The sequence below is a fragment of the Podarcis melisellensis genome (assembly GCF_964234715.1).
Source record: "Podarcis melisellensis genome assembly, chromosome: 14".
In the NCBI taxonomy this organism is placed as follows: Eukaryota; Metazoa; Chordata; class Lepidosauria; order Squamata; family Lacertidae; genus Podarcis; species Podarcis melisellensis.
Genome location: NC_138546.1, coordinates 32183873 through 32210534, shown reverse-complemented (window position 1 = coordinate 32210534; position 26662 = coordinate 32183873). Strand labels below are relative to the sequence as shown.

General features: G+C 41.8%; 2 protein-coding genes across 5 annotated transcripts in view; one reads left to right on the top strand and one right to left on the bottom strand.

Moving 5' to 3' along the window:
• Positions 1 to 20719, bottom strand: part of ASB7 (ankyrin repeat and SOCS box containing 7) — a 37707-nt gene extending 16988 nt beyond the window's left edge. Inside the window, exons 1-5 of one of the 2 annotated variants that reach the window (XM_081888755.1) lie at positions 20405 to 20719; positions 15545 to 15633; positions 12658 to 12752; positions 11177 to 11443; positions 1431 to 2036 (exon numbers count right to left, since the gene is read on the bottom strand). In XM_081888755.1, the coding sequence (XP_081744881.1) occupies positions 1431 to 2036; positions 11177 to 11387 (817 nt within the window). In that variant the 5' untranslated portion in view covers positions 11388 to 11443; positions 12658 to 12752; positions 15545 to 15633; positions 20405 to 20719. The remainder of the gene's footprint in view (positions 1 to 1430; positions 2037 to 11176; positions 11444 to 12657; positions 12753 to 15544; positions 15634 to 20404) is intronic. The other variant, XM_081888756.1, reaches the window with a different exon arrangement.
• Positions 20720 to 20888: 169 nt separating this feature from the next.
• Positions 20889 to 26662, top strand: part of LOC309356777 (ceramide synthase 3-like) — an 87134-nt gene continuing 81360 nt past the window's right edge. The window contains exons 1-3 of one of the 3 annotated variants that reach the window (XM_081888509.1): positions 20889 to 21343; positions 23141 to 23659; positions 23756 to 23845. In XM_081888509.1, the coding sequence (XP_081744635.1) occupies positions 23231 to 23659; positions 23756 to 23845 (519 nt within the window). In that variant the 5' untranslated portion in view covers positions 20889 to 21343; positions 23141 to 23230. The remainder of the gene's footprint in view (positions 21344 to 23140; positions 23660 to 23755; positions 23846 to 26662) is intronic. The other 2 variants (XM_081888507.1, XM_081888508.1) reach the window with 2 other exon arrangements.

Genomic DNA, 26662 nt, shown 5'->3' with positions numbered 1-26662 from the left:
CAGAATTGGAACTATTGGTTGTTACATGCTACCTACATTTGACAAGTTCCACCTACGGTGAGATATCATTATCATACAGAGAACACGTAACAGGCTGATTGTTATAATATGGTTTTGTCACAAGAACAACTCTGGCTCTGCTCTATTCTGTATACTCTAGATTTTACTTCAAAAGTAAGCCTGCAGCTTGAGTGGGGTTACGTTCTGGGGATCATGCCTAAAGCCAAAATCACATACAGTGGTGCCTCGCAAGACGAAAAGAATTCGTTCCGCGATTCTCTTCGTCTAGCGGTTTTTTCATCTTGCGAAGCAAGCCCATTGACAGCTTAGCGGATTAGCGCTACAGCTGTCAAGCGGCTTCCAGCGATCAGCTGTTAAGCGGCTTATCAGCGGAACAGCTGATAAGCGGCTTAGCGGCTTAAGAAAAGGGCGAAAAAAGTGAAAAAAACCCGCGGGGGGATGCAAGATTTTTTTCGTCTTGCGAAGCAACCCCATAGGGAAATTTGTTTTGCGAAGCGCCTCCAAAACGGAAGACCCTTTCGTCTAGCAGGTTTTTCGTCTTGCGAGGCGTTCGTCTTGCGGGGCACCACTGTATAGGCAAAACACACCAGATTCAATGGCAGGTGGGATTACCAAAGTCATTTTCCTCGAAACTCTACTCCTTCTTAATTTTTTTGCCATGCATGTCAAGCTGAATGTGCACAAGTTAAATGTGCATAAGTTGGGGGCTTAGTGACAAAGGAAAACAGTACAGATTAACCATGTCAACACTGCATCATAAGCATAAACCAAGATGAAATACTGTGTCAGGCAACTGCTGGAAAAAGAATTGGTTTGGTAAAGTTTGATCACCAATGAAGAAGAGAAGAAGACTGATGGTGAAAATAATACTTAGTGGTAAGTAGTATCAACCACGAATTGCTTAGATCTATAATTTAAGAACCAACATACACATGTTAATATCACTGTGAGGTCCAAAGGATGTCAACACAATAACCAGGCTCATTTCGCAGCCCCAAGGGATAAATAATTCAGTATCATCTCCCATTCTAATGAAGAACAAAGAAAAGTGAAAAATAATTTATGAGCAAGGGGCAGTTTTTGAGCATTCCTTTGTAAACCAGAGAAAGACCTTGGAAAAATGTATTTTACACTTCTCAGCCTCCATTCTCTGTTACCTTCCTGCCACATGCAGAACTGTTGATTGACTAGGACTGACAAAAAAAATTCAGGATTTGAATCCAAGTTAGTTCAGGAGGAATGTATACAAGTTGAAGTACAAGCATGATTCTGAAGGGGAAAATAGTGGTTATTCTCTGGGCCTGCCTAAACTTTCAAGTAATAACCAGCTAAGTAGGAAACTCATTTTTCCACCAACTTCCCCCAAAGACCATTGGAGGACTTTGATTAAAGATTTCCAGTATACATACTTGTTACTTCCTGTAGGAAATCCAAACAAGGTCGGCTACTTCCAGAAATACTTATTGAAACTGCCAGCGGAGTCTGTCCTTCATAGTTCTTTGTATTAGTGTCTGCACCATAGTTGTATAACATCTGTGCACAGAGTACATCATCCCTAAGAGCAGACAAGTGCAATGGCGTCTGCCCGTCTTCTAAGCGCCCCAAGTTTGTATCAGCCCCTCTCTGAAGGAACATCCGGCAATAAGAATGATTGCTTTTGATCACAGCATAGCGCAACAGGAAGCCGTTCTGAATGTCAATGTTGGCATTGTGATCTAGGAGTATTTTGACACAGCTGGACCTTTCGCGGATAATAGCCAGTTGAAGTGGTGTAGTACCTTTGTCACTGAGTGGATCAACCTCAGCCTTGAATTCCAGCAGGAGACGGACAAACGAGTCTCTGCCGTAGTGAGCAGCCACATGCAGAGGAGTCCAGCCATCATTACTTTTTGCATTAATGATATCAACGCGGTAGTCTGATTCCAGCATTAGGCGTGCAATCCGAGCTCGGCCGTGCATAGCTGCGTAATGTAGAGCAGTGAAGCCTCCAATTAAGTCTTTCACTGTGGGATCAGCTAAAGTTAAACAAAATTGCAATGGGTTAGCTATTATCAGGAGAACACAAAAAGGCATCTGAATTTTTTTCTATACATTGTTACAATTCTTGGGAGGGTGTCCTACAAAATCATCTTACCGAACCATCTTGCAATTGATAATAATTAGTTCTTATATTATGCTGTAAGCTGTTCATTTTATTTACTTACCGTAATAAAAGCTAGCTAGCTAGCTAGATGACATGATAGATAGATGATAGATAGATGATAGATAGATAGATAGATAGACAGATAGAGAGAAAGATCTAAAAAGTTAGGGAAAGAGCTAGTCTTTCTCTTTCACCAATTGAAAATATGTAAAATTTTACTTTATGACTTTCTAGTCTTAGCTGATCCAAACAATTTGATAATATTGGCACACAACTGTTGTCTGTATGCAATTTTCCAATTCAGTAGTAACCCTCAAAATACAAGTTGCTTTATAACTTCAGAGAATTTAAGATGTGGTTTGGCAGAGCCAGGGCAGAGGCTGTTGAATAAATAATAATAAATAATAAACAAAAATCTCAGGTGCAGGCTGTATTTTGGAACATGGGTCTATTTGAAAAAGTGAATTTTATTTTTATTTATTCAATTTCTATACCACCCTTCACCCAAGGATCACTGGATGGTTTACAGTAAGAACACACAAAAATACACAACGTAGTAGCAAACGGGTGAACTCACTCTCCTTTTGAACAGACTCAACATTATTGCGTATTAGCCTGGTTCACGCATAATGCTGAACAGCAGCTTGTTTAGCCAAAGTGTGGCTCGTTAAGACATCTGAATGCAGCTCAGCAGACTAACCATGATTTGTTGTCTGGCAACATGATACAATGCAAAGTCATGGCTTGTTTTAACCACAGGTGCTAGTTGATACCTTTCTTGAAGAAGTCTTTGCTCCTAACTCTGCCTGGCAGCAGGCTCCTTTTCCAGCCTAACTCCACCATAGCAAGTCCCTCCCCCCCCCACAAGCCAAACCAGGAAAAGACGAAGATGGGGGGAAATGTAAAAGCTACTGCTCTGCTGTCTAACTATTATGACAGGGCTGCACCAACTAACTGATACTTCGCTACTCTAATTGCTAAACCTGCTTGCAGTAGAACAATGAACACTTTAGCGGAAGGAAGACACTGATCTTCCACACTCTACACTTTATTTTGTTTTTATAAGAGAAGTATGTGCTTTCAGAAAAGGTGTTAATATGCATGCATCATTTTAATCAGGTCTTTTTAATTGTTTTTAGTGCTGTTGTGATTTATAATGTTTTTAATGGGAACACAGGAAACTGCCTCATACAGAGCAACTATCCATCCAGCTCATGCAACAGCTCAAATTAGAAGTAGATTCACTGAAATTCATATTTGCTTGAAATATGAATTAACTGATGCAGAGTTCTTGTAGTAAGCTTCATCTCAATTCACCTCCTCAGTTTCCACATCTTGGTCAAAAACAAACCTAAACCCAACTGCTCAAGGTATTTCTATGCATCAAAGCTCCTTCAACTAAAAAATGTCATGCTTGTTTCTGTGTTCTGTGTTTTGTTTTGCGTTGTGCTTCTTGGTCTTAAAAAGAAGCATGTGAAGTAACATCTGCTGGCCCAAGATGCAGATGTATTGTGGTCTGGCAAGATGAGCTTCTATTTTTTTGCGGGGGGGGGGGGGGGAGTGCACAATGCTGTATAAGGTAAAGAAAGAATGCCCTCTGTGGTTCACAGCATTTCCAAAGTATGTAAGCTACATGTTATTTCAGATCATCTTGATAAAAGCATTTTCTATAAAATGAAAATAATCTGGGTTTGCCATTTCACAAAATTAAGGTTTTTCAGGCATGGAAACATCCAGCCATAGGAGAAAGAAAATAAGGTAACAAATAAAAAACAATATCACAGATTTCCCTCTATCCCCAGAAATCTGGATTCATTCTTTAAAGACCCACCAGTGTAGAGTTGATATTCCAACACAACACACATATCTCCCCCCCCAACCTTTCTAAGAGTAGTTTTGCTTATACATACACTGGCATTATCTGCATACAAGATTAAGATATTTGCAAGGACAGTTTAAAACATTGGCCTGGCTAAAATACAACTTTAAACCACTTTAAAAACTAAGATTCAGTGCAAACTTGTGCACACTGCTCAAACACCTCTGCTTTGCTTCTCCCCTGCTCCTAACTCTGCTACACTTAAGAAGGAAACAAGCCACAGGCTAACTACAGGCAACCCATCATTTATGTACATTCAATGTGTGTGTGTCGCCATACATACGTGCATCACGCCATACCTGGGAGTGAATGATAAAAATTGCTAAAACAGCCTCAGAAGAGGCATGAAACAGTCAGAAAAGGAGTGGAAACAGCACCTAGCAATCCCACAGGCCTTTGTACTTGCAGTCCCAAGAGCCCTTGCATCTACCATTGAGGCCTGTGGAGAGTTGGGAGTTTGAGAAAGGAGATAGGGAGAGAGCGATTGTTTTGGAGGAGTTTTTTAAAGCTGTTGTTTGATACGGCACCTAAACACAGCATCACCAACACTGGAGGAGAAATAGGAAGTGCTGGACTGTTTCTAGAGTGGCATGTGTGTGTGTGTGGCATGCAAGTTTGGCAAGAATGAATCCAGAATATGTGCCATTAAGGTACAAGGAAAAAATAACAATTTATTTATACCACGGCCATCTGGCATCAGGGGCAGCAAGTGCATGTACACATGCAACTGCCATAGTCCCCAACTACATGCTACGTAGTCCCCATCTACATGCCCAGTGTTAGAAACAGATATGAAAGCTAGGAACAAAAATGGCAACTTAAACCTAGGTTATGGGTGCAATGACAGAATGTCTAGGTATGCTTTTTTAAATCACAAGAATACAAAGCTGAAAATGAATGAACTGCAGCTAAAATATTATGTTCGTTTTTCACATGGTCTAGTCCTTCCCCCGCTCACCCCCCTAATATTCTTAAGAGGGTCTCTTCTCCAGTCTTCAGAGAGTAGCTGGAAGTAGGGTGGAAGAAAAAGGTCCTGCCTTCCTTTTCTCTCTACAATTCTAATCTGAAAACTTAGGCGCAGGACTGCACCCAGAGATCAGAAACTGCTCACGCTAATTAAATTACTGGTCACAAAATGTGCCTAGAACAATGGGAGTTTCAAACACTGAGGCCCTGGTGAAGGCACATGAGGCACTGAACCTGTGTCTAGAGGACATAAACTGCTAGTGTATCCCCATTAATGGCAGCACCCTGCACAACAAGACTCTCAGGCTGCATGTGCACTTACTGTGGTTGGCTGGACCGTTTCAAATGACATTTTAATTTAAAGAATATTGGCACCCATATTGAAGCTGCATTTGTGGACCAGGAGGCTGCCCAAACGTGCCCTGACCAGCTGAAGAGACAAAAGTGCCAGCTGCCCACCCCCATGTTCTTTTGCAATACACCATCAGCCCCACCAAGTGAATCTGACCTACAACCAAGCACTTGGGGATACCAGTCTACCCTGCTCATCATTGTTTGCAAATCGTCCTCCTCCAGCGATGAGGAAGACTGAGTGCCACCATTTCTAGCCGTCTGGTAGGACTACTGGTTTTTAAAGGGTTTCCAGAGCTTTAGAGGGTGTTTGCAGGCTTTTCCAATGGGTGCTTCAATTATACATGATTTCCCGTATGCACACGGTGCCTCAGAACGTAACCTCTGCATAAATGGGGGGTTTCTTGTATAGGTTAAGTGCAGACCAGTGCTGGTGGTTTGTTTCTCTCAAGACAAACAGGAAGCAAAGGAGGAAAAAATGAGGTGAAAAAACAGGGGTAAATACTGTGGTGGCCAGGAAATGAATTAAGAAGTTTTCACCAAGTGCTTTCCCAAGGGTGTAGCAAGCCTGAGGTCAGCCCAGCTGCTCCAAACCTTAATCTCATGTTCTTCCTGCATGTCCCTGAAGTTCTGTTCAAGCATAGTTTTTTTGGGTTGGCTTTACTGTGAAGCTTCCAATTAAAAAAATATATTTTTCTACCCAATCATCTAACAGGGCTCTAGAACTTTAGGGTAGGGCTGCCCATACGTCCGGAATTTCCTGGACATAGCCGGGATTCGGCAGTTGGAAACAGTGGCCGGGTGAAAATATGGCAACCCTACTTTAGGGCAACACTGTTAGCGTAACTATCTTGCTCTGTTATTATCTTGTGCAGGTGTTAAACCAAGTAGTTTTAAGACTAGCTCTTAACACACACGCACACAAAAACCACTCTGCCCAACGAACAACTCCAGAAAGTCTGTAAGTACTCAGTAGATACTGGAAGGAATAGAAGAAGCCAATCTATTTAAATTAGACTATTTCTGATAAAGCATCTGCATGACAACTTAAAAACTCATGCTAACAGACAGTATTATAACAAGTGATGCTGCTATAATCCTATTTAGGTTATAAATTACATTTATATTTTCAAAATCTAATATTAAATACTACTACTGCATGCTCCTTGTCAGCACACTGTTATGAGTACAGTGATTTTGAAACTTTCGCTGGAAGACAGTTTGCCCACCACTACTGAACTTTCCTCTGCAATTTACAGCCAAGGGGGAATGAGGCAGCTTAGCATTGCCCTGTGTGAACTAAGCAACCACCTTAGAACATGCTACAAAATGCTCTGTAATGTCCAAGAGCTGTATCACAGATATCACTGCCTACAGGATTCCCTTCATAAAGTCTAAAACCACTTTAACATACAACTGCCTACCACCTGTCAAAGTATGGCTAATGTCAAATACTTTTTAGGAACTATCAAATACAGCTAATATAAACTGGCAGATATCGAATAGTGAAATAAAAAAATAATTGGATATCGAAGCTATGAAATATTCTGATGAATATTTGCATAACTAGGGAACAGGTGGAGATTATTAGACATCAAGACTCACACAGTAATTTTTGGGAGTAAATTCACTGCAGTTCTAAATCTGTTTTGCAAGCACTTGTACTGCCATCTTCTGGCCACACTTACCACAGGAAGGATAAAAAACGGTCATAATTTATTCTACTGGACCTTAAAAGATCATACAATTTGCAATACTTGAAGTTTAAGCTAAAACTTGCCAACTCTTTATGCATTTTGATCATTTATAACAGGCTTCCTCAAACTCAGTCCTCCAGATGTTTTGAGACTACAGCTTTTGTAGTTTGTATGTTTTGAGTTTGAGGAAACCTGATTTATAAGCTCTGCTTTAAGGCAGCAATAGGCTATTTCTGTGCTATTCTCCTGATTAATTAGTAGTATATTTCATGGCACAAATCGACCCCCTCATTAAATGCTCAGTTCCATGTTAGCACCATGTAGAAGGAATGGGCTTCGTGTTTATGAAGCACATGCACTCAGACATACATGTACATGATCTAAGATATACAATGATAAAGCATAAGAACTATTTCTTGCAACACAAAAATATCTTTCTTTTTCTTACAAACATAGCAAGAGGAATCTACTCTACTGGAGTAATACAGAAGAGTCTACAATAAACACACTATTGTCAACAGAAGGTGGGAGCTACATGAGCAGAACTGAAAAATACATAATCATGCTTTCCTTGAGTGTTCAAAATCATTCCCATAGTAAAACCTCAGCCTCTAGTAGATTTATGTATATTAGATACATGAAGGGGTACTTATGTGGCATACAAAGCTTTGTTGGATTTTGGCAAAACATGATTCACTTGGATCCGTTTGTTCCATAAGCTCTTGCCTCCAGAGAAATTTCCCCAGTAAGAGGCCACACAAAAGTTCTCAGAGTTTCCCTTTCGTTAAATTCCAGTCTTACTGCCATCTTATCTCGAATTCACCAATTTTACATTTTAGCACATAGGCTCCAATTCACTTTATGCACACAGTGGCATGTTCATACTTTCCTGGAAACCATTAACTATGGCAGGGTTGGGGAACCTGTGGCCCTCTAGATCAGTGTTTCTCAACCTTGGGCCTCCAGCTAGTATGGACTACAACTCCCATCATCCCTAGCTTGCAGGACCAGTGGTCAGAGATGATGGGAGCTGTAGTTCAAAAACAGCTGGCGGCCCAAGGTTGAGAAACACTGCTCTAGATGATATTGGGCTCCAAACTTCCATCAGTTCCAGAAAGCATAGGCAACACTCAGGAATGCAGGAGCTGTAGTCCAGCAACTTATGAAGGGCCACATTTTAGCCACCTCTGAACTGTGGCTTCCCATTAATGCACAAATAGCTCTCTCTTTGCTCCCCCCCCCCCAAGTGCGAACACACAATTTCTTTTGTTCAATCCCTGTAGTGCAGAGTTCTGGAGCACTGCCCTTAACTAGGGATGGTCAGTCTGTGTCACTTTCACATTGTTAATTCCCAGGTTGTTTGTTTACTATTTGCAAGTTTTAAAACAAAAATAAAATGTCTGTACTAGAATCACATTTAGAATGGTACTTGTTTTATTACATAGGCTGAAGGGTGCATTTAAAAAGACAGAAACTTTAAACTGGTAAAATAGCCACTCCCAAGGAGCTTCAAATACCAGCTGCTACTGTGACTATGTTCAAATAGGGCTGCAAATGACTATGGAAATGATGCGGAAATATACACTGAGCCTCCCAGGGACACTGTACCGGTGGTGCAGGGGTGGAGGAGAGAGATGGGTGCTCTCATAGGTCCAAATCAGATCTTTTCACTCCCATGAGCTCCCTTTGAACATTTGCAATGATGGCTAGGCTTCGAAGCTGTTTAGAAAAACTATGTTACCAGTTCAAAGAAACCAAAGACACAAAAACCTCTTAACTTCTTAAACATTGCTACAGTGGAACCTTGGTTTTTGAGCATCTCAGAAGCTGAACGATTTGGAAGCCGAACACCGAAAACCTGTAAGTGAATGCTTCCGTTTTTTACTGCGCCTTGGAAGTTGAATGGCTTCTGAGGCATGTTTCTCCATTTTCTCAATGGAATTTGCCAACCGTCCATTGTGCCTCGGTTGTAGAACATTTCAGAAGTCGAACTGTCTTCTGGAACCAATTATGTTCGACAACCGAGGTACCACAGTATCGTCATCTACATTTGATAGTTGGCTTACACAAAAGTTTCAAAGCACTGCTTTGCTGTGGTTCTGTTCCTTCTTGGATGTCTATTTCCCAAGGGTAATACTTGAGGAATGCTCTTCAGCCCCATGGAGCCTTCAATGTGGGGTACCTCAGAATTAGATTTTATTCCACATTCTACTTAAAACCTACATGAAACAGCTGAGTGAGGTCATACAGAATTCTGGAGTACATTGTCAGCGATATGCTGATGACACACAGCTCTACTTCTCCCTTACATCTGTAGGTATATTGGACTGGATGAGAGCCAATAAACTGAAGCTCAATCCAGGTAAGACTAAGGCGGTTCATGGGTGGTTTTCTAGATTGGCTAGATGGGAGGTTGCCTGCTCTTGATGGCATTACACTCCCTCTGAATGAGTTGGTATACTGCTTGAGAACACTACTGGATCCATTGCTGTCGCTTGAGGCTCAGTTGGCTTCAGTGGTGCAGAGTGCCTTCCATCAGCTTCGGCTGGTGGCTCAGCTGCACCCCTAAGTTCTGTTGTCTATGCTCTGGTAACCTCTAGGTTACTGCAACATGTTATACATGTGGCTGCTTCTCCAGGTGGTTCAGAAACTTCAGCTAGTGCAGAATTCAGTGCCAGGTTGCTCACCAGGACAAGATGGTTTGAGAATGTAATACCAATACAGTGGTACCTCGGGTTAAGTACTTAATTTGTTCCGGAGGTCCGTTCTTAACCTGAAGACCACTTTAGCTAATGGGGTCTCCTGCTGCTGCCGTGCCACCGGAAGACCATTTCTGTTCTCATCCTGAAGCAAAGTTCTTAACCTGAGGTACTATTTCTGGGTTAGCGGAGTCTGTAACCTGAAGCGTATGTAACCCAAGGTACCACTGTACTGGCCTGATTGCACTGATTGCCAATTAGTTTCCAGGCTCGATTCAAAGTGTTGTTTTCGACCTGCAAAGCCTTAAATGGCTCAGGAATGCAATACTTCAAGGATTGCCTCTTTTCACATGAACCAACCCAGATCCTGTGATCATCATCTGAGGCGCCCTTCTTCATTTGCCACATCCATGAGAAGTCCAGAAGGTGGAAACTAGAGAACAGGCCTTTTCGATGGTGGCTCTCTGTTTGTGGAACACTCTCCCCAAAGAGGCGCATCTGGTGCCTTCATTACATATCTTCAGGTGCCAGTTGCAAACATTCCTCTTCTCCCAGGCCTTTGGCTAAGTAAACAATCTATTGCCTTTTAAACTGGGGGGTGGGTTGTTCTGTTTGTTATTATATTATATATTTTTGTGTTTTTTTATATTGTAAACCACCCTGTGCTCCTCAGATAAACAGCAATATATAAATTTAATAAATAAATAAATAACTTAACAAGAGAAAACTAACATAGCCTAGATGCAAAGTGAATGGATTCCTTGAGCATCCTTGCAACCTGTTATTTCTCTGGTATGTACAGTATTTAAAATACTTAAAAGAGGGGAGCCCCCTTGTGGTGCATTTTGCAATTCCATAGCTTGCCTACTCACTTTTTAAATTCACTATTAGATTTAAAGTACAGAAAATTAAAAATACAGAAATTAAGTCCTACCCATCTTACCTGATCATTTTGTGAAGCCAAATGCAAAAAGAGCCACATTCAGATGATAAAACCCTAAGCTCAACATGAGTGAGCTTCATACAGGTATGCAGTTCCTTCATTTCTCCCTCCAGCGAACAAGCCAAGAAGCGGCAGTTAACAATAGCTTCCCATTACGCCCAACCAGGAACTATGGTTAATTGCTTTCAGTCAAGTCAAGATCTGGAGGCTAACTTTAAAGTGACGGTTTCCAGATTCAGGCATGACTGAAAGACAAGCTGCCATTTCCCATCTCATTTGCATATTCACACCAAGTGGGAAGCAAGGTTCATGAAGTTTGCACATATATTGACTTACTAAGCAGAGATGTGATCATCTGAATGTGACCACTGCCATAAACAAACAAACAAACAAACAGGATTTTAAAGTGAAGGTGCGAAGGATAAAATCCTTGATGCTTGGTCAAATTTCACCCCCACCTCATTTAAGTCAACCAACCTCCATGTTCGAGGAATACACGGACACATCTTTCTTTTCCTCTTGCTGCTGAGAAATGGAGCAAGGTCCAGCCATTGGCATCTCGACCATTTGGAGAATAGCCCTGCTCTAGCATCTTGCGCACAGTGTGAACATCTCCAGCAGCCACCGCAGCCTGAATCTGCAATTCTTCCTGTAGTTCGGGGTTCCTCCGGCAGTGGTGATGTAACATCCTCGCAGAATCTGCCTCCTAAAGAAGGATCATGAGGTCTCACAGGTCGCCTGCAACTGAAACACAGTAAACACAAATCAGAATTGGAGAAAGGGAGAGTGCCAATAACACTCCATAGCAACATGGATAAACGGGACAGGATCCACAAAGCTGCACACAAACACACCCATATGCCAGGGCTTTTCAGTCCCCACTACCCCACTGTACCCCCAAAATTCGAAAAGCCATTTGAGAAGGCTGAAGGATCAATTATAAAGTCAACTTTCACAGAATAAAATTTAATGGTACTCAAGGTTTTAGAAGCTCAACATTTTATTACATTCCAAATGAATTCCTAGATATTTAAATTCATGCCATTGGTCAATCAGTTGTTCATCCATTGCCCCTCAGTTTCTGATATTTCTTTCCAAAAATCGTAACCTTGATTTTTTATTTCACGAAGCCTAGACACTTGCCCTTTTACACCTACATTTTTAAGACTGTGAGGGTGATCTGGCTGTGCCATTTAGGCCCTCGTTGCTCTTACTTCCTAAGTATCAATGGACACAACTATTTCTAATAAAATGTCATGCAGCATTATCTACATGTTCCTCAAGAACAGTGGAATTAGCTACACTGCAATTCAAATGGACTATCTATGCATTAAAAAAAATCTTTGGGTTCTTTTAAGATTTGCAATGTATGCATGAACCAATAGCTTTTCTTCCTCTGACTTAGATTTGTGCAAGTGTAGAGGATGGTTTGCTTCCAACTTTAACCAAAGAACCAGTAGAAAACTGTTATTGTTCAAAAACTACACTGGTTTTTTTTAAAAATAGTTTTCAGAAACACTTATACATACATAGAAAACCATAACTAATCCTTAAAGTTGCTTTGCAGTTCTTAAACATTCTTTAAAATTTGCCTGGATATTTTGAGTAGCAACAACTAGGGTAGCCACACTGGCTGCTGACAAAGTTCAGTATTTAGTATTTGGCATTTAATACCCAGTATCTGAAATAGTTTTCTCTCTCTCATAAAAACTTTTTCTGTGGCTGGGTAACTATAACATGTTTTATAATACAAATCGAGCCAGGGAGGGGGGAAATTGCAATGAAACTTTCATTTATTGTTATTTGCCTCAGCCATTTATCCCTAATGCTATCACTGAAGATAGCACTGAATGAGTAGATCCTGGATGTCCTCCACTGCTACTACCCTAAGAAAGAGGCATTTTAACATTTTCTAAAACAAATCAAAGTTTCAAGTGTTCAATTAAAAAAATAGTTACCTTATAAGCAGAGGTCACTTTTTGTTTGTTGTATTTCCCATCTTTATTATACATAACCTTGTTGGCAGGTATAATGTGTCAAGCGAACTGCTTTCCTTGAAATAAAGAACGTAGTCTTGTTAGATCAAAGCAAGCAAAAATAAAAATTGTTCATCGACAATTTCATGCATCTTAACACCAGGGTGTCTAAAACAGGGTGAAATAATGGAAGCGGTTTGAAAAAAGATGCTTAATTTAAGACATGTAACTTGGCAGGGTAGAACAAGATGGAGGAAAAATGCAGGGTGGACAAAGAGAAGAAAAAACAGTAACACACACTGGCACATCAGCATCCCATCTTTTTTCTAGCATGCAGAGAGATGTACAAGCATTAAAACCCTAAAGGTTATACTGTGAAGAAGATGGCAGGTGAATGATGCCCCCTCACTATAGTCTACAGAAATACATCCAACGCTCTTTCTAAAGATTTCTGGGTAAGAAATAATTCCCCTCCTGTGAAACCTCTGTATGCCAAATAATCAAGTAATAAGTTATGGAATAGAAAGGTTATGGAATAGAAATGCCACTACCAGTTTAGGCCTGATTTGGGGTCCTAAAGTAAGGTTATGGAATAGAAACTACTTTGGTTCCCTGAATGATGATCTCTGTCTCAACCTCTGAGTTGCTTTCAATACTATCAAGCATGGTATCTTTCTGGAGCGACTGTCCAAGTTAGGGGTGGGAGCCTTCAATAACTCAAGGACCACCTACTGGTATATGCATAAAAACTAACCTGGATGCTGTGATCACCATCTGAGGCCCTTCCTTGTGTGCCTCCTCTGCAAGAGGTCCGGAGGGTGGCAACACAAGAATGGGCCTTTTCTGCAGTGGCTCCCTTCTCCCCAGGAAGGCTTGCCTGGTGCCTTTGTTACATATCTTTAGGCACCAGGCAAAAACATTCCTCTTCTCCCAAGAACTTTGGCTAATTAAACAATCTATGCCTTTCTAACTGTGGGGCTTTTGTTTCTGTTTGTTATGATGGCATGTATTTTTCTGTTTTACATTGTAAACCACCCTGTAAACTTTGTATAAAGGATGGTAAAAATTATTATTATTATTGGCTTGTATACCCACATGGCCTTTCAATGCACAGGTCATAGGATCAGAGACTCAGTTCCTTTCTCAGGATTATAACTGTCAACATATATAGACAATGTACAACACTCCTCTTTCCTGACCTTCTTTCTCACTTGAAGGCTCACTCCTATACTTGCAGAGAGTCAGTCAACAGATTGTGATGAGCTTCAATGGCACATTAGTGCATCTGGCACTTATTCAGAACAGGATTTGACTTGGATCTAGAAAAATGGTATGCAATGCTGCTTTACTGATGTTCCATTTCTGGTGGTCCTATGCAAGTCACTCCAGCTAAACATCAACTAGCCAACTGTAAAACCTCAGCGGAACACTGAGTAAATGATTATAAAGCACTAGGCATATTATTGGTGTGTATATAAATCGGTGTGTATATAAATTAAGATTTGAATTCCAATTTAGACTTGTTAATGTTAAATAAGTGTATGAACCAGATCTAGGTTCCCTGTGAACTGTTTCCTTCCCCACATGTTACTTTGATCCTAAATCTAGGGAGGTCGCTTTTGACATTAGTAAACAGGACCTTTAGACTGTGGGCAGGATGATCCAGTTCAACTATCCAGATTTTATCTTACTTGTATATAAAATGTCATTTATAATTTTATATACTCATTGTTTTATAATACGATTGCAATTTAAACAAGTGCAAAAAAACCTCAAGATCACAAAGACTCCATAAGAGCATTGCAATATAAAATAGCACAAACATTTGAATATACTTTAGCCTTCAGATACATGTAAATATTTAACATAAGATGAATTTCAATCAAACTAAGATAAAACACTTAAGGCCAATATATTCCACCTTTTGTTGTTTACTTTGCAAATCTTTCGCTGGTGACATATCTTCAAATTCTTGCAATACTAAAAAGCCCCCGTAAAACACACTGAGCCTCACTGAACAAAAACAACATTTGACTCTTTCACTGCTAGAGTATCAATAGAACCCCATCTCATCAAGACATTTTTTGTTATAAACATACATCAGTCACAGAGGATATCCAATTTCCAGAGATATGCACAAAATACCATGGTTCAGACAAAAATCTCAGCTTAATAAGTGAAGATACACATGAGTCTTGCCCCCATAAGAAATGGGCTGAAGACTTTCTGGTTTAATTGCAGTGCAATAAAAAGGTAGTGCAAGATGGACCATGCAGGCCCAAGGCTTTCCCATATCTTAGCATATACAGTACAAATCTGTGCTTAATATCTAAACCAGACAAGTGAAAAGTAGCAGAAATTGATGCTCAGAAAAGCACAGATCCAGTTAGAAGTTAATCCATAGTTATGAGTTTACTTGGTTCTAGTTGCATTGCCTTCTCTTCACTTTGAAATCTAACTTGTACGACTATACGTTTATTACCTGTATAAGCAAAAAAATATCCAAAATGGAGACCTTTTTACATGAAGGCCACAATCCTATGGGAATACAATGGAGCTTCCTTTGAAGGAAGCATGCATGAAATCAGTCTTCAATAATTGCCTATATTGCACACAATACATGCTATGTAAAATTTAGAACAGCTAATTCTAGAAGGCCATCCAAATTTTCCAGGGTAACTAGCCAAAATACAAAGAGAAAACAACTATGCCTCTTGCATCTCTCAACATTTTGATCATTTTATCACAGTGGAAGCTATGTAAGACATCAGCCAACAGTTACAATACACTGTCAGCAAGCCAAGAATCTGAGTAACAACACTCACAAAATAGTGTGAAAGCATAAAAAACCAGGATTGAAGTTTGTCACCTGGATACTGGATTCTTCCATTACATCTTTGCCTCTTGACTTTTGTTTTGGATTCAAAATCTGCGAATTTATTCTGCAGCAGCATGAGCCTGGAATGACAAGAAGAACCAGGGTTGCAGCTGGTACAAGTTCATTCCTTACTCTACACTTGTTTTATTACATTTTACTCTACCCTTCCATCAAGGAGTGCAGGGCAGTTTATTGGTCTCCCTCCCCAACCCCAATTTCTTCTCACAACAAAACTCTGTATTTTGTTTTATGCTGTTTCAATTTTTAAAAAATAAAAATAAATAAAAATTGGACTCTATAATTTTAATCTCAGACCTTTGGATGAAGGGGAGGAAATAAATAAATAAGTAAATAAGTAGATAGATAGATAGATAGATAGATAGATAGATAGATAGATAGATAGTAAATAATCCCTGTGAGGAAGGTTAGGCTGAGAGATGGTAACTATCCCTAGGTTGCCCACAGAATTTCATGATAAAGTACAAAGTCAAAACCAAAGTCGTACAGGCCAATTAAAAATATTAAGTAGATCCTGCAAGATTAAAAAGGGGGAAAACGCTTAACTCTGAAATGGCTAGACCAGAGGTTTTCAACCTTTTTGAGTCCACGGCTCCACATTCTTTCTGTGACACCCCTGTGGGGCTCAGGAGCCCAGGAGCACCACTTGCCTCCAGAGCTGGCAGCCTCTTACCCTTTTTCGAACACCTTCCCTTGTGGAGTGTTCCCTCAGTTTCCTCTCCTCTCCCTTTGAAAGTCCTCCAGGCAGCTGCTGTTGCCATCCCTGGTCTCTGAGCTGCCCCCCACCCCCAAAAGAGGTGCCTCTCAGAGGCACCATTCGCCTGTAGAGCTTATAGCCAGGGCTGCTGCAATAAACAACTATGCAAGCCTTTGTGAGGCAGAGACGCGAGAAGGCAACAGAGGAGGGAGGGAAGGAAAGAGGGACAGAGGCCACTGTTGCCCGTGGCACCCCTGACCATCATTCAAGGCACCCCAGGGTGCCATAGCACACTGGTTGAAAACCACTGGGCCAGGCTATAGACTTCCCTGTGATAGTTTTAAAAGACTATGGCCGCAATCCTGTAACAGCCTAGCTGGAAGTAAGCGCCATTTTACTCAATGGAACTTACTTCAGAGCATATACATATAAGAGTGTGCTATAAACAACCACCTAAGGATCATGTCAAAAATGTAAAACAGATGGCCAAAATAATAAGCTTCAGAAATAAAGATTTGTGATTCCAACACATTGCTGTTATGCTTCAGTAGTCTTAGAGCTACATGGAAGAGTATGTGCAAGTTACTTCTGCATCTACCTGCTGCTTTCACATACATGCAGTATATCCTTCACTTACAGAGTACGACAAACCTGAGATACCTATATACACTTTTCATATCTGAAACCGGCAATGTGTTTGGGACTATTTTGTTTCCTTTTCTGTTATAGCTTGAAACTCATAATCTCCCCCCCCCATTAAAATATTTAACTTATAAAAATTGAAGCACAGTTTCTTTGGAATCTAATAGCTTGTGGGCCCCCAAAAGCACTCAGGGATAACATGAGACCTGCTGACTGTGTGCTGCCCTCCCCCCAAAATTCCTGGCAGCGAAGGGGAAGGGATGAGATTAGCAAACACCCCATTTCCAGTTTTTTGGATTTGGGCAACCCCCAAAACGGCAAAGGTTAAGCCCGATCAGTATACAGTACTTAAGCCCAAGCCCCTGGAGAACAAAGGAGGAAACAATTATATTTAAAATTAAGGAAGGAATGAGGTTATGACAATATTAAGTAGATCAAACTCAAGCAGTATTGTTGGTCTGTTGTAGCATATATTACCATGGCACCTTAAAGCAGTGTTCCTCAAGGTTTTAAACTAGGGTTCCTGTTTTGAATAACAAGTCAGGCCTCTAGCTCAGTACTATCTACACTGACTAGCAACAGCTCTCCAGGGTTTCAGGCATGAGTCTCTCTCAGCCCTACCTGGAGATGCCAGGGATTGGATCCGGGACCTTCTATATAAAAAGCAGGTACTCTGCTGCTGAGCTACAGCCCTTCCTCTACCCAACCTTATGGCTGTCCCCCAATAAACTGTCTTATGGGTGAGTGTGTGGAGATTCTTGCTTACATGCTGCCTGTGGAAATCTAGGGACGGTGGTCCTAATTGTATACTGGTCTTAAAAAGGGGAATCAGTTACAACATTTCCACCAATTCCCCCCTCCACAAGAAGCAGCCTTACAACAAAGCAGCAGCTATAGCAGAGCTCCCTTATTCCCAAATCATGTTAGTATAATGTGGCACTGGGAATACAGTCATACACACCCCTCCAATATATCAAATGTGGATGCTCCACCAGAGAGCACCCAGATCCTGGCTAGCGAGGGAAGGAAAACCCTAGCTTTTCAGCATCCTGTCGTGAAACTCCTCCAAAATTTCAGGTGTTCTGTGCCCTGCACCTCCCTCAGAGCAGCTTGCTCTACAATTTGAAAATCACTCCTTTAAGACTAGCATACTTGCTGTGGAGCTTTCACACTTTGGAAATTCACTGCTACTGTTAATTTGCTGTGTCATACTAGCCTTTATTAAATATTTTAGTTTTAAAAATATTTCTATGATCTCCTATATGAGCTGAACACTATATTTAAAGAACTAGAAGAATATCTACATTTCATGCCTTATGTCTTCCTCTGTTGCCCTTCTCTCTTCTCCTCTCCCCACATCACAATTTAGAGTGTAAGCTCCTTGAAAGAGGAACCCATCTTCTAAATCACTCTGTAAATTGCCATATACTTGGGTGTCAGTATATTAACTCTCCCCCCTCCACACACACACACACACACACACACACACTAAGAAGAGTGCTATAAAAGTCCACGTGTCCACTCGGAACATAGAGAAACTGGGTAATGGGGGGCGGATGTGTTAATTTGCTATGCAGAATCAACTTCTTCCATAACCCACATATGATCACTGCGATCTGCAGGGGAGCTTCTCCTACAACGTCCAAAGATTTCAGAAGCCCACTCCACAGTAATTTGGAGCAGGGAGCAATGTGGGTCTATGGAAAAGCATTCGTTTCAATATATGACAGATGCCCACTACCTGTACTTTCCAGAAACAACTGTAAACATGCCTTCCCAGCTATGTGAATATGTATATCCTATAAGTGTCTAGCTGGTATAGCTGTTTTATCTGCTGCTCTTTTCTTTACTGTTTTAAACTGCTGAGCTGCTTTACTGCATTCTCTACATTGCCGTGAGACGTGTGGAAGGTGACAAAAATCCCAAATCTCTGAGGTACTCAGAAAAGGCTTCTCATTCTAAACACATAGTTTTTAATCTAAAGAAAAGAACTCGCCATTACTTCTCAATTCCTTCATGCCAGAGAAGGGGTGGAACTTGAGCAGAGGTGACGATATAGGTCACCTCATTCCTCACCACATACCCTTCCCAGATCAACTCATCTTGATTTACCTGCTTCCCTTCTCCCAGAGATGGGAAACCCGTGGCCAGTCAGATGCTGTTAGAAAGCAAACTCCACCTGCCCTAACAGAACTCTTATTAACACAACTAACCCACCCCATCATCTTTAAATTCTTCAAATGAGTCACATTTATTCCTTCTGAATCTATTCCTGTAATCTCCAACTATGTTCCCAAGCTTCCAAGTTGCCTCTGACAAATAAGTGGCCACATTTCATACCTCCCCATCAACACACAACCTAGCACTACAGTCTTAACCACATCATTAGAAAGGAAGCCCCACTGAACTCAATGGAATGAACTTCTAAGTAGACATGTACAGAAATTGAAACTAAACATCAGTAAAAGCTTCCTGGTAGCACAAGCTGTTGAACAGTGAAAGACTACTGTACTTCAGAATGTGATAGGCACATCAGCATTAGAGCTTTTTAATCGGAGGTTAGATTGCCACATTTGGGGGATGCTGTAGCAACAGATGTCCTGCACTGGCAGAGGTTGGATTAAATGACCTTTAATGTACCATCCAACACTATGAGTCTTTCACTTTGGCAGGGGGAGGGATATCGCTTTCAGGCGCTATTATAAAATAATTAAGTTATTTATGTGGATACAATAAAGCAGCCAAGCAACAATTACAGGATAATAAACAATGGTAAGTTGTTTCCTTAGGTTGTACTGAAACACTAGCTCAATTTCTATGGCCAGGTTGAACACAAGCAGAAGACAACTAGGGAAGAGAAGCCCCCTCCTCAGCACAAAAATGCAGCAAACTACTACAAGAGAAACAAAACACTCTCTCTGCCTCACCCTCTGCCAGACCCCAGCAGGGTTCTAGCATTTTTTTCACCCTCAGACTATTAACTTTTATAGCCATTTATTTTTTTCCAGTTTCATAGAGGCCTTTCACTGCAAGGTCTACATTTTTCTAGTAGCCTTCTTACCTGTCTGTCAACCAGAGGTCCCAGGATAGGTTATAAGAGTTAAAAACAAACACACACAATTACAAAAACAAAACTACAGCCATAAAGCTTGCTTCCAAAGCTAGGTTAAGGAGCGTTTACTGAAATAAATAATTATAGAAATAGCAGTTGCAAAGGAAAACTGGGTAAACCTAGCCACCCCTACTGATATGGCAAAGGGGCTAAGCACCCCACCAAACCTCTAGCGGAGCAGGCCCCTCTTTAGCTTGCAAGCAATGAGCCAAGGCAGATATCCTATCCCTGCCCCTCCTCCACCATCCCAGGTGAGGCTCACCCAATAATAATAATAATAATAACAACAGCTGCTGCTGCTGCTACCACCTCTCCTCTCCCCCAGCCCGTGCTGCTATTGGGGGAGGGGGCGCTAAGCCCCTCCCTCCTCGCCGGCCGTTACCTGTCTGTCTTTCCGTGTCTCTCTCTCTCTCTTTCTTTTTCAGTCACTCACGGGCCCGGCCCAGCCGCCAGCCCGCGGCCACTTCGCCCCCTCGCTGGCGGGGCAAGGCGGGGGAAAGAGCTTGCGTACTAGAGGAGGAGAAGGGAGCCGTAGGCACGGCTGGGAAGGCGAAGAAGAGAAGCGGCTGCGGAGGGGGACTCACTTTGCACCGACCGACTGACTGACTGAGGAGGAGCCACCTCCTCTCCTCACTCCGGGGTCACCGGGCAGGGGCTGACCCCGGCGCCCAGCCAATCAGCGGCCGCGCTCGGCTCACCTCCGCCTCGCGCCGCAGCCCACCGCCTCTCCCGATTGGGCCGCGCGGGGGTTCCGAGCGCTCCTCCCCTCCCACATCCCCGTTCCCTCCCTCCCCCCTCCACTCGCTCTCTTCCTCTCTGTCCGTCCGTCCCCCCACCCACTCCCTCCGCCTCACCATAAGGGGCACAGTCCCGCTGCACTCCCTTTCGGCACTTCCGGAATCATGGCAGTAACTTTTTGTTGTTGTTCTCTCGCCTGCTAACGCCGGTTGTAGAAAAGGGGCTTTTCGTCCAGATAGGGAGTGGGTGCCCCCCGAGCTCCCCACATACAAAACGATGGCCGGTAGCGATTTTCCGTTTAATTCCCCTAAAGTTCATGCAGCGCGAATTCACTCTATACTTTTCTTATCTCTATGGGCTCCCACCGGAAGTTCCGGGTGTTGGTGTCACTCTATAATTTTGAAAATGAAAAGATCTATATGTTCTACGGTTCGCTAAGAGAAAGAGCGGGGCGGAGCCTTCCTTATCTCCCTCAGTGCCGGAAAGCGCGAACCAGGGGTTGGTTTTTTTGCGACGGCGAAGGCTCGGACTTTTCGATGAGGAGGTGTTAGCGCTGCTTCGATGGCTAGGCCTAGAAGCTGGGGTGGGTTGCCTAGCAACGCACGGGCGTTCTTTGTAGTGATGCTGTTGGAGGGCCTTGCGGGTCTTTTCGCTCTCGGGACGCGGTGGTAGAGCCTTGAGGAGGTTGAGTGGACTGTACCACACTGCGGGGGGGGGGGGAGGCTTCGTTTATTATGGGAGGCAGCGTGCTCCAGAAAACCGGCTGCTGGGGAACGCGAGCAGGAGAGGAGTTATTATGTTTTGGCTCTGCTTGTGGGCTTCCAAAGAGTCCACAAGATGGTGGACTAATCACTAAAGCTATGTTGGATTTATTTCCCATCTCCCCCCACCCCTCGCCCAAGGAGCTCAAGTTGTGCCTCTGCTTGCCTCCTTATTTAATCCCCACAACAACACTGTGAGGTAGGTTAGGCTGAGAGGCAGTGACTGATTGCAACATATCTACATGGTTGCAATAATGTAATAATAATAATTTATTATATATACCCCGCCCATCTGGCTGGGTTTCCCCAACCACCCTGGGCGGCTTCTAGCAAAACACTATACAGCGGTACCTCGGGTTACATACGTTTCAGGTTACAGACTCCGCTAACCCAGAAATAGTACCTCGGGTTAAGAACTTTGCTTCAGGATGAGAATAGAAATTGTGCTCCAGCGGCGCGGCAGCAGCAGGAGGCCCCATTAGCTAAACTGGTGCTTCAGGTTAAGAACAGTTTCAGGTTAAGAACGGCCCTCTGAAACGAATTAAGAACTTAACATGAGGTACCACTGTATATCAATTTAAACCCCCCCCCCAAAAAAACCCCAGTATTAAAATCAGTTAAAACAATTTCCAGTCAGAAAAATAGCCAGGTAGAAGGCTAAACGAGCCTTTGTTTTGATCCAGCAGGACTCTTAACATTCTTAATGAACTGTCCTCGTTAAAAAATAATAATGGAATTATCCCTCACCAACCACTAGCACATCACAGACGGAGCTGTTATCTGTCATCAACTCCCGCCATCCTGTGTGCGGCTCTGTTCATCCTGTGCTACTTCTGGACTTCAGATTTTGGTTTTTGTAATATATGCAGCGTGCAAAAGTCCACTCAGCCCCTTCAGGATCCTACCACCTCATTCTGCTCTGTAAATGTATTAGGTTCCAAGGAAGGACTACCAGGAAGAGATGGGCATATTGATAACTTTTAAGATGAGGCATATGAGGGAAGGACTAGGATGCAAAGAAGTTCTTGTGCTTTATATTACTTAATATTCGTAGCATTTATTATGTAGCCCTCTAAAGATTTCAAACGCTTTCTATTACAACAGCATTGTGCCAATCACAATAATAATTAACCTAAGAAACAACCTAGGTTGATTAACCTAGTAGGTTGCATCCTTCCTTCTCTTAATGGTCTCAGGTATGGGTGAGTTTTCAGTAACGAACATAGTTCTGAGATGTGTATTTGTTTGGCTGAAATGTTTTATTTGCCAAAGCCATGTGCTTTCTTGATAAAATGTATGCAATAGTAGATTTATACTGCGATCTTATACATACTTTTCTAGGAGGGTGACCTCGTTAGGGTCTGCTTCTGAATAGACTTGTAAAGAACTGCACTGTTGGGCTGCAATATCTATTTTTATTGTTATATCCCACCTTTCTTTCAAGGAGTTCAATATTCCTAGATCTGATATGCTTTACATCCCCCATAGGTATGCATAAGATTGCACTGTTTCCAAAAGTACTTACTTCCCGTTAGATAACTAATCTAAACTGTTTGGTTTTCTTGCTGATTTAACAATTTCCTGATGATGATGATATTCATTATTGCCTTTAATTCTAGCTACACCAGAGAAAAAGCTGCATGAAATGATGAACTTTCCCTGCTTATTGGAGAAGCAACTCAGATCTCTGTAATGTGAATGTGCAAAGAATGACTGAAAATACCAAACTGTCCCACAATGGGGACTCTCTCCAGCAAATGTATGATGATATGCTGGTAGATGCCTTATTTCTGAAAGATAGTCATAGTTGTGCAGCTCTTCTAAATCCTATATCACTGCAACACTTGTCATCAACAAATAGAAAATCATGGGCAATGAGTCTGTTTTCTCCTAACACTGGTGCTCGGAACTCTTCTGATCCAGCGTTTACAGCCCTCAAGACACATGATGAGCCGGACACATCTGAAAGTGTGATTCGTTCAATATGCCATTCACGAGAAATTATGCTGCTTCAGTTAACCTTGATCAAGATGATGCTATCCAAAATGCAATCCCAAGGAGTAGCAGTTGAATCAAAACAGAAATATGTAGAGATTATTAGAATTCTTCTGAAAGAAGCCAACATAGACTCAAAATTAGTAAGTTTTGGGGTGATTCCCCACCCCCACCCCCCAAATAGCTCCGTTGCTAAGATATCCCTTATCTACAATTCCTCCCTTTTCCACTTATTGCAGATTCATCTGTTACTTATTTCTGATAAACAACTATCTTATCAGGCTTCCAAAGCTTTGGTCTTCCTTGTGCATTTTCAACTAACAGAAGAGGTGAGTTTCAAAGTGGGCTTTGGGCTAGTTCCCACTAAAACAGCTTTCTGCTTCACTCTTTGTTTTTTGAAATAGGTGTGTAATTAAGTCAGCTGCATCAATCAGTTGATTTAAAAATCTGTGCAAGTAATTAGGGGATCCTTTTTTAATCATAATGTTGTTTTTAAGGTTCATTATTTTTTATTTAAGTACTTTAAAATCTGTGGATGGCAGATATCTTCTTAGAAAAGGCTTTCTTTTGCACACCAGAGGGAATTATGGGATGTTCTGTTAAGCTCAATGGGGTTTACTGTTGGGTAAATGGCTGCAACTGTGTACCTACATAGAACTCAGTGGGGCTTACTTCTGAGTAGACTTATAGGAGAATGCTGTTAATTGATTAAACAGCCAAGATTTATTTAACTTGGCAGAGCTATTTTTAAGGCGGTGTTTGAGAAATGAATCACTTTTTCTTCTTTTAACTAATCAGATTCTGTAGTGTTACTCCATCATCCTAGGCTGATTTAATCGGGGGGGGGGTGTGCTTCTTTACTCACTCAAAACATGGTCAGACAAAACACTTGCATCTTCGGGGGCAAGAGAGGGGAGGGCTTTCTTCATGGTAGTGCCTAGATTGTAGAATGTCTTTGTTGGTGAGAGCTTCCTCTCTACTTAACCATTATTTAAAGCTCTACATTTACATTTTTTATTCTGTTCTTCAGTTGCAAAGACTCTGAGTGGCTTATATAAGATAAATAAAAGCAAGACTGCCTCTGTCTTCAGGCTTACAGTGTTGAACGAGTGGACAGACTTCATATAATGATGATCTACTTTGTTGTTTTTGCTAGAACCTCCATATGCACTAACCAGAGTTGGGTACAAAATACCACCAGCATTGAAAGTACAAGGTCCTTCTGAGCATATTTTGAGCCTAGGAATTTATTTTCACTATCTGAACTGAACTTACAGTCCTTCCACACAATAGTCTGCTTTTGTTTATTCTGGGCTTTATTTCAGTAGTCAAATTGAGGTAGGAAAAGTCATTTGTTGGTTCTATTGCTGGGAGTCAGAAATCGTTGCTATAGCAAAGCACTCAAATAACTTCCAATAGGTCATGATCTACCTTCTGTTCACTCCTTGTCTTGGGTACATGACACAAAATGAGAGAGTTTATGGACGGAGGCAACAGAAATAATGACATCGGTTGTTAAAGCTGCACTGTAATTTTTATAATGACCAGCTTGAATTGAAACAATTCAGGGAGAGGAGCAGCTAAATGCAGCTTGTCTTGAAGGCATTGGCCACTGCCAATAACAGATGCGAAAAGGAAGAGCCTATTCTGTCTCCAAAGTAGCCTTGCTTCCCAGTTCTCCCTCTGCCACAGCCTTTCAGTAGGCATGGGGTATGATAGCTGCTTTGAAGTACAGTGGAACTTTGATAGTTAAACATCTTAGTTGTTGAAATGTGCTCCTGAATGTTGTTGAAATCTGCTCCCGAATGTTGAAAACCTGGAAGTCAGTGTTCCTGTGTGTGAATGTTCTTCAGAAGCCAAACATCTAGCGTAGCTTCCGCAGCTTCCAATTGGAAGCTGCGCCTTGGTTTTTGATCCATTCCAGGAGTTGAACGGACTCCCAGAATGGATTAAATTTGAGAACCAAGGTACCACTGTATAGATTTTTGTATTGTGCTTTTAGTGCTGTGTTTGATCAATTACTGTTAGATATATTGAATATTATGTATAGAAATGCAGAATATAGTAAAATAATATTGATTGCTACCCCCTTTACGATTTTCTTAAAAGAATACCAGCGTACCCAGACATACCTGCATGTCTTGTGTCTCATTTGTTGCCTGCCTACTCTCTCTCTCTCTCTCTCTCTCTCTCTCTCTCTCTCTCTCTCTCTCTGTGTGTGTGTGTGTTTTTAAAAATGAACAATTCCATGCACATAGAAAATTATCATGTTAGAGAGAAGGCTAAGCTAATTACAGTGGTACCTCGGGTTAAGTCCTTAATTCGTTCCGGAGGTCCATTCTTAACCTGAAACTATTCTTAACCTGAAGCACCACTTTAGGTAATGGGGCCTCCTGCTGTCGCCGCGCCACTGAAGCACGATTTCTATTCTCATCCTGAAGCAAAGTACTTAATCCGAGGTAATATTTCTGGGTTAGCGGAGTCTGTAACCTGTCGCCGCGCCACTGAAGCACGATTTCTATTCTTATCCTGAAGCAAAGTACTTAACCCGAGGTAATATTTCTGGGTTAGCGGAGTCTGTAACCTGAAGTGTATGTAACCTGAAGTGTATGTAACCCAAGGTACCACTGTATTCTATGACTGTAGGAGAGCTATGGGTGTTGGGTACTGACTGGTGATTCTATGGTGGCAGCACATGTGGCCCCTATTAAGCATGAGCTCTGTATATGCACTCCTGGGTTCTGATGCAGATTCTCTCCCATGTTCAGCCAACTTTTGCATCCTCAGCATTTCATCCAGAGGGTGGACGCAGGTGAAGCCTGTTCTGCTGTTTCACCAGCCTACTGTATTAGCTTTCTTTTGGTAGTGCAGTACCAGAATAATCAGGCAGAGGGCTTCATAACATAAGAGAAGCTAAATATTTATTATTCCGTCTTCAGAAGTATTGCACACTTAAGGGGCTGATCAAGACAATGTCTGCACAGTGCATTAAGGGTTGCAATATCTCATGATCCACTATCCAAATGCAAGACCTTCAACTTAAGCCTAGCAGCTGCTAAGTAGTGGGTGACAACTTCCTCGCAAAATCTGTCTGTTCCCTACAGACCCACTTTCTACAGTCCCCCCCCCCCAAGATTTTTATTGAA